The following is a 12,360-nucleotide window of genomic DNA, read 5'->3' as shown; positions in this document are numbered from 1 at the left end:
CATCAGATTTTCTAATATTTATGGTTTTATGGATACTTTTATTTAAGCAAACTTTGCATGGCTGAAAGACTGAAACTTACTGCCTTAGAAAATATGTGCTTGGAAATCAGGAGAAAGTTCCAGGCCCCTCTCTCTGCCTGCAGGGACCAACCCGGGTCCAGAAACAATGTTAGTTCTTACCGTGCTGTAGTCATACCAACGGGCTCTGGGAAAGTAAGCCTGGACCTGAAAAGTGTTCTGAAACACAAAATTAACATGTCATTATGAATATGCCAATAATTTGCTTTTAATTTTTAAAATTATCTCTGTAGAAATAAGATTAAAAAGGGAACTTGATTAATGACTTTAAAGAGTTGGAAACATTTTATTGAGAAAGATCCTAGGAAATTCTTCTTTAAACACAAAGAAACATAACATTTTTGAAAAGGTAGATTTTGCAAGGATGCGATATGACAAGATACCAAAATGAGAATCCTTTGTGGTGGTAAAGTTTCCATTAATGGAGATCTTGAAAAACAATCAAGATCTCCCTTAGAAGTTCTAGAAGTGCATTTGCCTGAAAACGGGGAGCTGGATAAGACAACCTGTAGGGCTACCCTCGTGGCTCAGTGGCAAGGAATCCAATCCACCTGACAATGCAGGAGACACAGGTTCAACGCCTGGTCAGGGAAGATCCCACATGCCACTAAGCACAGAGCAACTTAGTCTGTGCGCCACAACTACTGAGCCCATGCTCTAGAGCCCAGAAGCTGCAACTGCTAAGCCCACGTGCCCTAAAGCCCGTGCTCCATGACACGAGCAGCCGCCACAATGAGAAACCCTCACAGCACAACTAGAGAAAAGTCCACACAACAACAACGACCTATCAAAGTGCCCCCCAAAAAATGATCTATGAAACGCCCTTCCTGTTCTCTAGATTATATGATTGGAGGGTATCTGAGCTACAGTGGAAAACTCACATTTTCCAGCACGGGGCTGATTAAGACGGCAGGGCCCAGCATGAACTGATGGTCTATATCCCAGGTTGTACGTTCCTCTGTAAACCTTAAAGAAAAAAATGTGAAAAATACACCCATATTGTTGTGACAGTGGCAGAGGGCTACTCTCAAGACATCCCAGACTTGTCACTTGGGGAACCCGGCTCTACTCACTCATGGAGAAGGGGTCGGACCACAGTGCTGCCCTCAGCGTGAGCTTTATGCATCAGAGTATAGAGGTAAGGCAGCAGAGTGTATCTGGTCTGGAGAACTTTTCTTGAGAACATCTCAAAGTTTGAGTCCCAGGCCACAGGATCTTGTCTCTAGAAGGACACAGGAGCAAGTGGAAGGTCACCTCCTTCTTCCTCCCTCCTCCTTCCTAGCAGTATAAGAAAAGGACCAGCACACACAGATGGGCTTTCCTGGTGGCTCAGTGGTGAAGAATCCCCCTGCCAATACAGGAGACATGAGTTTGACCCCTGATCTGGGAGTAACCCCTAGAGAAGGAAATGACAACTTACTCCAGTATTCCTGCCTGGGAAATCCCATGAACAGAGGAGCCTGGCAGGCTACAGTCTATGGAGTCGTAAAGAGTCCGATTTAGCGACTAAGCACTCACGCACAGGCACATATCCCATATGTAGGTTACACATCCTTTTTCCTCTAACTTCTAGCTTCCTCTTTCCCTCCATCTGCCGTCTTTATAAACTGGAGCTTCTTGTTTCCTTTTCTTTTCATGAACCCTTCAGGATGGGGTCTAGCCTTGGCCCTGTACTTGTGTAGAGAGAGATGGGTCTCCAAGCAGCACTGACATAACTTAGTGAGATTTAAGTAAAATACAAACCTATCATTTCTAAAAGCAAAGGGACCCTCTTTTTATTTCAGCTCTATGCTGCTGCTGCTGCTGCTGCTAAGTCGCTTCAATCGTGTCCAACTCTGTGCAACCCCATAGACGGCAGCCCACCAGGCTCCTCTGTCTACAGGATTCTCTAGGCAAGAACATTGGAGTGGGTCGCCATTTCCTTCTCCAATGCAAGAAAGTGAAAAGTGAAAATGAAGTCGCTCAGTCGTGTCTGACTCCTAGCGATTCCATGGACTGCAGCCTACCAGGCTCCCCCATCCCTGAGATTCTCCAGGCAAGAGTACTGGAGTGGGTTGCCATTGCCTTCTCCATTTCAGCTCTATAGGGAGCCATAAACATTTCTCCTCAGAGGCATTAATAACCCAAGAGATAGGAAAAAGTATATTCTTGAAAAATGGTTGGTAGTCTGGGCTTTTGAACTCTGTGGATTTTCCAAGCAATGGAGTTGCTGGTGATTTTATATTTTTTCACCATACAAATAAGTACGATGTTCTTGAGTGTTAAGAAGAAATGGTGGGGTTTCCCTGATGGCTCAGTGGTAAAGCATCTACCTGCCAGTTCGGGAGACACAAGTTCAATCCCTGATCAGGGAAGATCCCATATGCTGCGGAGCAACTATGCCGGTGTACCACAGCTATTGAGCCCAGGAGCCACAACCCCTGAGCCCAAGTTGCTGCAGCTACTAAAGCCCACAAGCCCTCCAGCCCGTGCTCCACAACAACAGAAGCCACCACAATGGGAAGCCTGCACACTGCAGCTAGAGACCAGACCCTCCTCGCCGCAGCTGAGAAAAAGTCCACGCAGCAATGAGGGCCCAGTGCAGCCAAAAATAAACAAATACACAAGCAAAATTATAAGAGGAAGTTGTGACGTGAGGACATGAAACACCCACAGCGTAACCCGCTTCCCTCACCCTGGTCCAGAATGTGTTGTGGTTCCTGGAAAATGGATAAAATGCCCCCAACTGCATCCAGCGAACACACATCTCATACTCAGCATTTCCAAAGAATCCACAGATGTCTGCTCCTGTCTGAGAAGATGCAAAATCAGAGCAAATTTTAGGTGGGGCTTTGTGGGTTTCAGACACACTGAAATCTAACTAGAGGATTCGTCATAGCCCCAGTAGGACTTACATAAGAGATTCCAAAGAGACTGAATTCCATCATGCCTGCAGGGAGAAGATACAGCTGCGTTGGACACAGGAGAGCAGACTGTGGGAAGGGTAGGTTTGACCTGTCTCTTCTGTTCCACGTTTGAAAGCTCTGAGCCGCTCGTGATGAAAATGTCAAAAGACGGGTGTGCATTAAAACTCACACACATACAGAGCTCTCAGCTCCCTTGACTTTCACTGACCACATGGATGATGATTAGACACGACCAACCCGCTGAAGAGCACTCCAGTCCCCGCCCCACCTGGAGAGGCCCCAGGATGGGAGCCCACACACCAATGATGGACTTCTTCAGTTGGTCCCACGCGGCCGTGTTGTCGCCCAGCCAGTGTCCTCCCCAGCGGCCAGAAGAGGGGAAAGTGGAGCGAGTGATGACGATCCCTCGCTGTCCCGTCACCTCCTGCACGGCTCTGCTCGGAGGGGGACAAGAGGGTGAGCTGAGGGTGAATTTGAGGCTGGACAGTTGAGGAACTTTATCATAAAGAGTAGCTGCAGCCTGGACTGTAAGGCAGCAGAGTGCTGCTCCATTTTGAGCCAAAAAGCATCTGCTATTTAAATGATGCTGAGAGTCCCAATCAACTTCCCAGCAGAACAACTGCAGATAGAGCATCACCTAAAATATGGATTTCTTTTTCTTTTAAAAAAATTTTTATCTTATTTTGGAATATGGTTAACAATATATGGATTTCTTTTCTTAAAAAAATTAATTAGCTGTCTACTTCTAGGTATGAGGAGGGCTGAGGTGAGTTGTAAGACAGATATTCATAGTACAATTACTCTATCCCAGGTATTATACTGGTCATGTTCACGTGTGCAGTCTCACAACCCTTTTACTGTCAAGAAACTGAGACTCAAAGAAAAGAAATAATTTGTCAGTCATTTAAAGAGCAAAGAGGCAGATCTGGTACCCAAATAAAAGTATATATGACTACAGCTCCCTTTGGTAATATGCTCTCTACTAGATTAATCCTCAGAAAGCAGAAAAAATTTTCACAGAGGTACAAATATACATAAAAGATGTTTAAATATTTCTCAACAGAAGGCCAGTCTTCTATATGCTGCTTTAGCCCAAAAATAAGACAAGGTATGAGAGAAAAGTCAATGGAAAAAAACAGAAAATCTATTGACAGATGCTGGTGTAATCTAAGTATTTGTAATCTAAATATATGTAATCCAAATACTTGCTAGAAAAAGCATCACATCAATAGGCAGAGATAAAGTATTCAGTAAGTGACATTAGGAAAAGAAGCTAGATCTAGTGGAAACTAATCCATTTAGGTTACTGCCAGTATTTCATGCTAAAATAAGTCCAAAAATGCACAGGGATGCATGGGCATGCATGCACATGTGCACACACACACACACACACACCTCCCAGTGAGAGGTAATGAAGGCAAGAAATAAGGCAGGGATATCCCCAGTGGCTCAGCGGTAAAGAATCCTCCTGCAGTTCAGGAGTCACAGAAGACGCAGGTTCAATCCCTGGGTCGGCAAGATCCCCTGGAGGGGGACATGGCAACCCACTCCAGTCTTCTTGCCTGGAGAATGCCCATGGACAGAGGAGCCTGGAGGGCTAAAGTTCATAAGGTTGCACAGAGTCAGACATGAGTGAAGTGACTTAGCACACACACATAGAATAAGGGTAGATGCCTGTGATGCAAAGAACTTTGTCCCTGATCATGTCAGAACTCTAGACATTTACAGTCATGGGAAGAAATGAAAATTGTCCTGCTGGCCAATGACAAAAGCACACTCACTCGTATGTGGGTCTGGTCTGGGCCCAGCCATAAAGGTTGTGCACGTCGTAGTGGCGCACCGGTGAGCCATCGGGCAGCACCTGCTGGCTCTCCATGCACAGGGTCTTGCTGCTCAGGCCCTGGTCCCGGGACTCCAAGTCTGGGAGGAAATGCAGAGTTAATCCTTACAAAACCTGATTTGCACATTCACCAGAAATGCCCATCATCTTAGCATTTCTCGACTTCAGGCAACACCCTTATTACCAATAACAGCTCCAATTTTAAGAATTTTTTGTTATCAGGGACCTGTGACTGCTTAATTAATGAAAGGAAAGAACAGGGTATGGAGCCAGGAAGGGCACCCTTCTGTTTGCTCCAACTCCAATAGTTACGGGGGCTGCCATAGCCCAGTTAGGATACCATAAACCCCTGTGTGGTTATGATCGTCTCTTCCACTAGATGGTAATGTTCTCAAGGGAACAGGTCCTCTTTCATCACTGCACTAATACGGCTAAAGCTTTCTGATTTGTCATCACTTATCTGACACCCAGATATTAAATTAAGGCAAGAAGGAGAAAAAGGCAGAAAGGAAGGGAGGAAGGAGCTAGTGAGCAATAGGAAGCCTAGCAGTGACCCACAATTCAGGAAATGTGGAGCCCATGAATTACTGGGACAGTGCTCTCAATGAAGTGAGTCACTTCCTTCCCTAGGCAAGCGTTCAAGTAAGGAACGAGTTCAAGGTAAGGAAAGAATTCAACTTGTAAGGTGTTCGACTCCTAAGACACCTTTAAACCCAAGGTCCATTGATATTCTGTTTCTGTTTTTACCACGGGACAAACAAGGAATATCTTTCATGTAGGTTCTGTGAACACCGGCAGAAGGAGTGACAGAACCAGATTTCCATCATCTAATAAAAGAGTGAAGTGTGTATGTAGGGTATGTGTGTGTGTGGTATGTGTATATGTGTGTCTTTGTGGCGTATGTATAGTATGCTGCAGTGTGTGTGATGTGTGTGGTGTGTGACATGTCTGTTTGTGTGAGTGCATGGTGTGTATGCAGTGTAGTGTGTGGTATGTATGTACGGTGTGTGTGGTGTATAGGGGTGATTTGGAGTTTCAGTTATCAGTTTATATTCATCACTATAATCAGATGCACATCATTGCTTGGTTTCTTTCATCCCACATCATGCTATTATTTCTATGCTTGATTAGTCGTTTATTTGCACTTATTCAAAGTTATTCTATTTGGGATTTTATGTCAGATTTAAACGGAGAAGGCAATGGCAAGCCACTCCAGTACTATTGCCTAGAAAATCCCATGGATGGAGGAGCCTGGTAGGCTGCAGTCTGTGGGGTCGCTAAGGGTCGGACACGACTGAGCGACTTCACTTTCACTTTTCACTTTCCACTTTCACACATTGGAGAAGGAAATGGCAACCCACTCCAGTGTTCTTGCCTGGAGAATCCCAGGGACGGGGGAGCCTGGTGGGCTTCCGTCTATGGCGTCACACAGAGTCGGACACGACTGAAGTGACTTAGCAGCAGCAGCAGCAGTCAGATTTAAAAGTGTTTTATTGCCAAAATTAGGCTTCACTTTGACAATAACAGGAAAATTTGCAAGGCTTTTGAGCAGAGAAGTAATTTGGTGAAGACATCATTTTACATACATGGCACATAGGGTGGATTATTAAGAATTTCATTGCTGCAGCCCCTGACAGATCCATTCACAAAGTTCAATGGTTCATTCATGTTCTGCAATGAGATAACAAAAAAAAAATTCTGTGGGTCAGAGGCAGCATGGACCTTCCTGTAGATGACATTGACCTCACAGAGATGAGGTCAAATTCACACCAGCTGGTTGCATCACGGACTCTGTGTAATCTCAACCCAAAAGGATTCTAAGAAATCATTTTGGTTTAAGAAGACTGTTAAACCTCTAGTTTACTTGGCATTTTTAGACTTGTGAGGATTGGCTTAAGGTGACAAAATACTGAAATTAGGCTGGAATCATGACCTAAGTAAATCTCCTTTTGATTCACCTCCCCACACAAACCCATCTTTTCTATGTGTGGATGACTCACTTTTTACCCGTGGCTAATGGTTATCATAATCTCCTCATTATCAATAGTTTAGACTATTGATTCTGACATCAGCATAGACCTAAAGCCAGGAGAAATCTCTAATTTTCTACAGTAGATACGGTCCTAAAAAGTTGTAGGTAATGCAGAAACAAATCTAGAAATCAAATAATACTTGCAGGGATCTGTTACTTAAATGCACGAAATAGCAGTTCCTGAGGTGACTATTCGCAGCCTACATTATCAATGGAAAACTTAAAATATGGTATATTAGGTGATCTTAAGTGAAAGTGAAGTCGCTCAATTGTGTCCAACTCTTTACAACCCCATGGACTGTAGCCCACCAGGCTCCTCCATCCATGGTTTTCCAGGCAAGAGTACTGGAGTGGGTTGCCATTTCCTTCTCCAGGGGATCTTCCTGACCCAGGCATTGAACCCAGGTCTCCACACTGCAGGCAGACACTTTTCCTGTCTGAGCCACCAGGGAAGCCCCTGGTGATCTTAAGTAGGACATACTAAAATGCAAAGGCAAGCTGTTTGGGAGGACTCTTGGCTTCTGGAGTTCTTCAGCTACACCTTTCTCGCAGTGGAACAAACACCACAGAGCTGTTGGGATCTGTGTTCCTCAGGGCTTCCCCCATCTCTTCACAGTTTGGGTTAATCTGTGTCCTTTTGTGTGCCTGCTCTGGGTCTGCCTATCCTGATGGTGGCCAGGGAAGCCCCAGGGCCGCCAGTGGGCTGAGAGGTTTGTCTCTGGACCAATGGCAAGCTTCTTTCAGCCTGGCCCAGACTGGAGAAGCTCTTCAGAGCTGACCTGGAATATGCTCGGGAGCTCAGACCACTGCGCAGCAGAGGAGGAAACTGGGGCACTGACATGCTTGCCACTCCTAGAAAAATACCAATAGAGGAGCCTTTGAACGTGTGTCCCAGAGACATCTCAGGAAGCCCTGCTCTTAAGCCCAAGCAACAACCATAGCAAGCATCGGAATGGATCTTTGAAGCTGGAGTTTTCCCTGTCCTGTGATGAATACCAGTTGCCTCTGATCCATGCCTTGCCCAATCTTGACCCTGCCCTATATCACAGGATGGGCTCTTGGGCTCCTTTAGCACTGGCCTCTGTGTAGGTCTGGCCAATGGAAAGCACTGGCGAGAGGTTAGAGGGTGGGAGCTAAGAGAAGTCAGGTATGTGTCCCTCTTTCTTTTTCAGGCAGCATCTTGAGCGGTGGCTCATTGCCTTCAGGGACTCCAGCCTCCACCAGGCAGTATGTCCCTGGGCAGACGTACAATTCCCTCCGCTCTTCCTGGTGGTCCCAGCACCTCAGCTCTATAACAGCATCCCTCTCGTCCACTCCTCCAGCCCTAGCTTGCTGCTTTAGTAGGTTCCAAGTTATCTCCCTGTGTTTTGACTGCTAATGTTTTCAAAGAAAGGCATGAAAGATGACTTACAATCCACAGTCCGTCAAACTTCAAGCTCTTCTCTGGCTCTCGAGGGTTTCTGTAGAGCTCTTCTATTTCCCTCTTCCACCAGGCAGCCGTGCTGTTCCGCAAGAAGTCAGGAAAAGCAACGTGGGCTTTGTACAGCTGTAAGGACGACACATGCTCTTATGTGGGGTCTCAGCCTATCTGGGAAGTGGGGTGCGCGAGGACCGGGAAGAGGAGACAAGCAGGTATTTGTGCAAGGCTTTGCCCACTCGGTGTGTGCCCTAACCTCAGGTCAGTGGCTGCAGCTACACAGAGTTTACTGCGGACACACACACACCAGGGAAGGTGACTCCATCCTCTCTTTTCCTAGAAGGTTAGCTAGTCTTTAAGTCCCACTTTAAACATGGGATTTACTTTATGACTAAGCATGTCATCATATAAACAGGAAAATTAACCATCAGTGTCTAAACAGTCAAACTTCAGAGCACAAGTGCTTCTTCCCCACTGGCCAAATCAAGGAGATCAGTCATGCAGGGAAATGTGAGCTGCAGTGTGGATGGGATGCTGGATGCCCAAGACTGACGTGGCATCAAGTGCTGGGTCAAGGTCATTGCTCCTTTCAACTGGCCAGCACTTTCTTCTATATGTAGACGATTCATTAAAACCCAGTCTGTTCATAACCTCTCCAGTGAAAAGATTCCAGACTTTCCTTCATTATTTTTCAAGCAATATTAAGTTCAAACAAAATACAACCCATTGAAGGTGCACAGGTAAAGGTATTTCATACATGATTTCCTTCTATACAATTCCAGTTTAGCTACCTGTTGGGTTTTCCATTGGGGGAAAATTTTGCTTCCAGAAAATTACCCATTGACAAGTACACTCAACTCAGAGCTACTTAACCAAACATCAGGTAAAACTCATAAGTATCCAGATGTTTAGAACCATGTAGAAAACAATCTGTTTGTTATTGTACCTTAACCTGAGTTTCGTGATCAAGGGACCCATTCACATTCACGTTGGGCAGATCTGGCCAAACCTAGAAAAAAAAGAAAAGTTAAAACCGTTAAAAGTCATTGCACACAAACCATGAGATGTTTCACATGTTAGACTCTAATGACATGCATCTCCATACAATTCCGGGGGATATTTGCCATTAATTAAATTGCAAAGTCTGAATATATGAAAGTTTGTTAGGTGAATATAGTTGGGATCTCTTGATTCATTCCATCAGTTTTCAAAATTTTACTTTTGAATGTTATTAACTAAATTCCTTCTAAGCATATCCTCTGTCCAATCACTTTGCAAATGATGATTTTTTTCGCTGATCTGCCTATCACAGACTTGTAACAAATTTCCCCAAAACAATACATATTAAGTATGACTCTAAAGGAATAAGATTGATTTCTGTTCACAACCCATACACTTAGCCTCAAAGCTTTTAAGCAGTACCACAACTTACTAGGGACCCCAAGTATACACAGCATTAAAAAATTCATGCTGCTGCTGCTGCTAAGTCACTTCAGTCGTGTCCGACTCTGTGCAATCCCAGAGACGGCAGCCCACCAGGCTCCCCCATCCCTGGGATTCTCCAGGCAAGAACACTGGAGTGGGTTGTCATTTCCTTCTCCAATGTATGAAAGTGAAAGTGAAGTTGCTCAGTTGTGTCCGACTCATAGTATCAACCAATTTAATCTATAATTAGAAGGACATTAACTATATACATTTTGGACTTCCTTGGTGGCTCAACAGTAAAGCGTCTGTCTATAATGCGGGAGACCCCGGTTCAATCCCTGGGTTGGGAAAATCTCCTGGAGAAGGAAATGGCAACTCACTCCAGTATTCTTGCCTGAAATATCCCATGAATGGAGGAACCTGATAGGCTCTAGTCCATGGGGTCACAAAGAGTCAGACATGACTGAGTGACTTCACTTTCACTTTTCAAATATATACATTGATTGATTCATTCATTCCACAAATACTGAACATTTACTATATGCCAGGCTCACTTCTATAATCTGTATCTGCTGAGCCATAAGTAAGAAACAGTCCTTGTTTTCTCCAAGTTCACAGATGAAACATAAGCACCAGGTTGTATGTTACACTCTGAGAGTTGCAATATAGAAAAGGGAGAACAAAGCTAGTCTTTGAATGCTTCCTAAGAGTGTATATTTAAGTTGGCCTTGAAGTGTAGGTGTTATTTGGGTAAGTTGGGAAGAAAACATTCAAAGGCACTTGAACAGGGCATTAACCCAGAGCAAGAGTGTTGCAGCAAAACAGAAACAAGTGAACAGCCTTTGGCACATACCAGCCAAACAGACCCTTGAGAAACCTGTACACAGGTCAGGAAGCAATAGTTAGAACTGGACGTGGAAAAACAGACTGGTTCCAAATAGGAAAAGGAGTACGTCAAGGTTGTATATGGTCACCCTGCTTATTTAACTTCTATGCAGAGCACATCATGAGAAACACTGGGCTAGAAGAAGCACAAGCTGGAATCAAGATTGCTGGAAGAAATATCAGTAACCTCAGATATGCAGATGACACTACCCTTATGGCAGAAAGTGAAGAAGAACTAAAGAGCCTCATGATGAAAGCAAAAGAGGAGAGTGAAAAAGTTGGCTTAAAACTCAACATTCAGAAAACTAAGATCATGGCATATAGTCCCATCACTTCATGACAAATAGATGGGGAAACAATGAAAACAGCGACAGACTTTACTTTGGGGGGCTGCAAAATCACTGCAGATGGTGATTGCAGCCATGAAATTAAAAGACGCTTACTCCTTGGAAGAAAAGTTATGACCAACCTAGACAGCATTATTAAAAAGCAGAGACATTACTTTGCCAACAAAGGTCTGTCTAGTCAAAGCTGTGGATTTTCCAGTAGTCATGTATGGATGTGAGAGTTGGACTACAAAGAAAGCTGAGCGCTGAAGAACTGATGCTTTTGAACTGTGGTGTTGGAGAAAACTCTTGAGAGTCCCTTGGACAACAAGGAGATCCAACCAGTCCATCCTAAAGAAAATCAGTCCTGAATATTCATTAGAAGGACTGATGCTGAAGCTGAAATGCCAGTACTTCGGCCACCTGATGCGAAGAACTGACTCACTGGAAAAGACCCTGACGCTGGGAAAGATTGAAAGCAGGAGGAGAAGGGGATGACAGAGGATGAGATGGTTGGATGACATCATCGACTCGGTGGACATGCGTTTGAGTAAACCCCTAGAGTTGGTGATGGACAGAGAGGCCTGGTGTGCTGCAGTCCCTGGGGTTGCAAAGAGTAGGATACGACTGATTGAACGGAACTAACACACTTGTAGCTGGACTTGTCCTTCACAAAGCTAATTACTCTCTGACTCCATATAGATTATACTCTACACTTGGCATTCTTCTCCTCCTACACTCCCTGTAGCATTCTCCATTTCAGAAAGAAGGTCCTGGGCTGATAACTTCAGGGACACCAGACTTGGCTGCTGAGTTGCCTGATGCCAGCTGTGGCCATTTCAAAACTTTGCAGCAGGAAAAAAAAAAAAAGCAAGACATTCAAGAGGATATAAAACCTCTCCCTATTCCTAAGAGGGCAGGACACAATTACTGAGTCACTGGTCCGCTGTTTTTCCCTTTTGCCTGGTAAAAATAATAAAGCTACTCTTTTCTATTTCCTCCAAATGTTGACTCTATTTCTATTCAGCTTTGGTAGACAGGGAGCCAAGGTTTTGGCAACAAGATGAAGCAGCATGGGATATTTACAGAGCAACCCTGGCTAAGAGCTACTGTCATCCAGAGTCAGGAAGTCCACTTAAAGTCTTGTTGCTAAGAATCGAACAATGAGTATGAGGATTGAGGCCACAAAAGGGAATGAAAGGAGATAAAGAAGGAGATTAATTCATAGCATTCAGTGATTTATTTAGATACTGATTAAGCATCCTGGGTCAAAGATGAGAGTGGGTGACTGAGAGACAGATTTCAAAGTCCTTTTCAAAGGGATTCTTTATCTTCGTTAAATGACAAGTTGGCATATATAAGGGGTGGGTCATTGGAGTACTTCCAGATAATAAAACAAGGTTCACTGATATTTTAGAAGATTAGACCTGAAACCTTAGCCTTATTAATGT

The 12,360-nt window shown here is 44.4% G+C and overlaps 1 protein-coding gene across 1 annotated transcript in view; it reads right to left on the bottom strand.

Annotated features, from left to right (window-relative positions):
• LOC148778406 (putative maltase-glucoamylase 2) overlaps positions 1-12,360 on the bottom strand; it is a 93,072-nt gene that overhangs the window by 15,669 nt on the left and 65,043 nt on the right. Inside the window, exons 33-42 of the mRNA XM_088831910.1 lie at positions 9,220-9,282; positions 8,268-8,402; positions 6,411-6,495; positions 4,766-4,904; positions 3,285-3,418; positions 2,973-3,007; positions 2,753-2,869; positions 1,152-1,300; positions 960-1,044; positions 181-237 (exon numbers count right to left, since the gene is read on the bottom strand). Of these exons, the coding sequence (XP_088688036.1) occupies positions 181-237; positions 960-1,044; positions 1,152-1,300; positions 2,753-2,869; positions 2,973-3,007; positions 3,285-3,418; positions 4,766-4,904; positions 6,411-6,495; positions 8,268-8,402; positions 9,220-9,282 (999 nt within the window). The remainder of the gene's footprint in view (positions 1-180; positions 238-959; positions 1,045-1,151; positions 1,301-2,752; positions 2,870-2,972; positions 3,008-3,284; positions 3,419-4,765; positions 4,905-6,410; positions 6,496-8,267; positions 8,403-9,219; positions 9,283-12,360) is intronic.

The sequence above is a fragment of the Moschus berezovskii genome, chromosome 3 (genome assembly GCF_049115385.1).
Source record: "Moschus berezovskii isolate FMDL1 chromosome 3, NW_MosBer_1.0, whole genome shotgun sequence".
In the NCBI taxonomy this organism is placed as follows: Eukaryota; Metazoa; Chordata; class Mammalia; order Artiodactyla; family Moschidae; genus Moschus; species Moschus berezovskii.
Note: the sequence above shows the minus strand (reverse complement) of the source record. Positions and strands in the feature narration are given on the sequence as shown.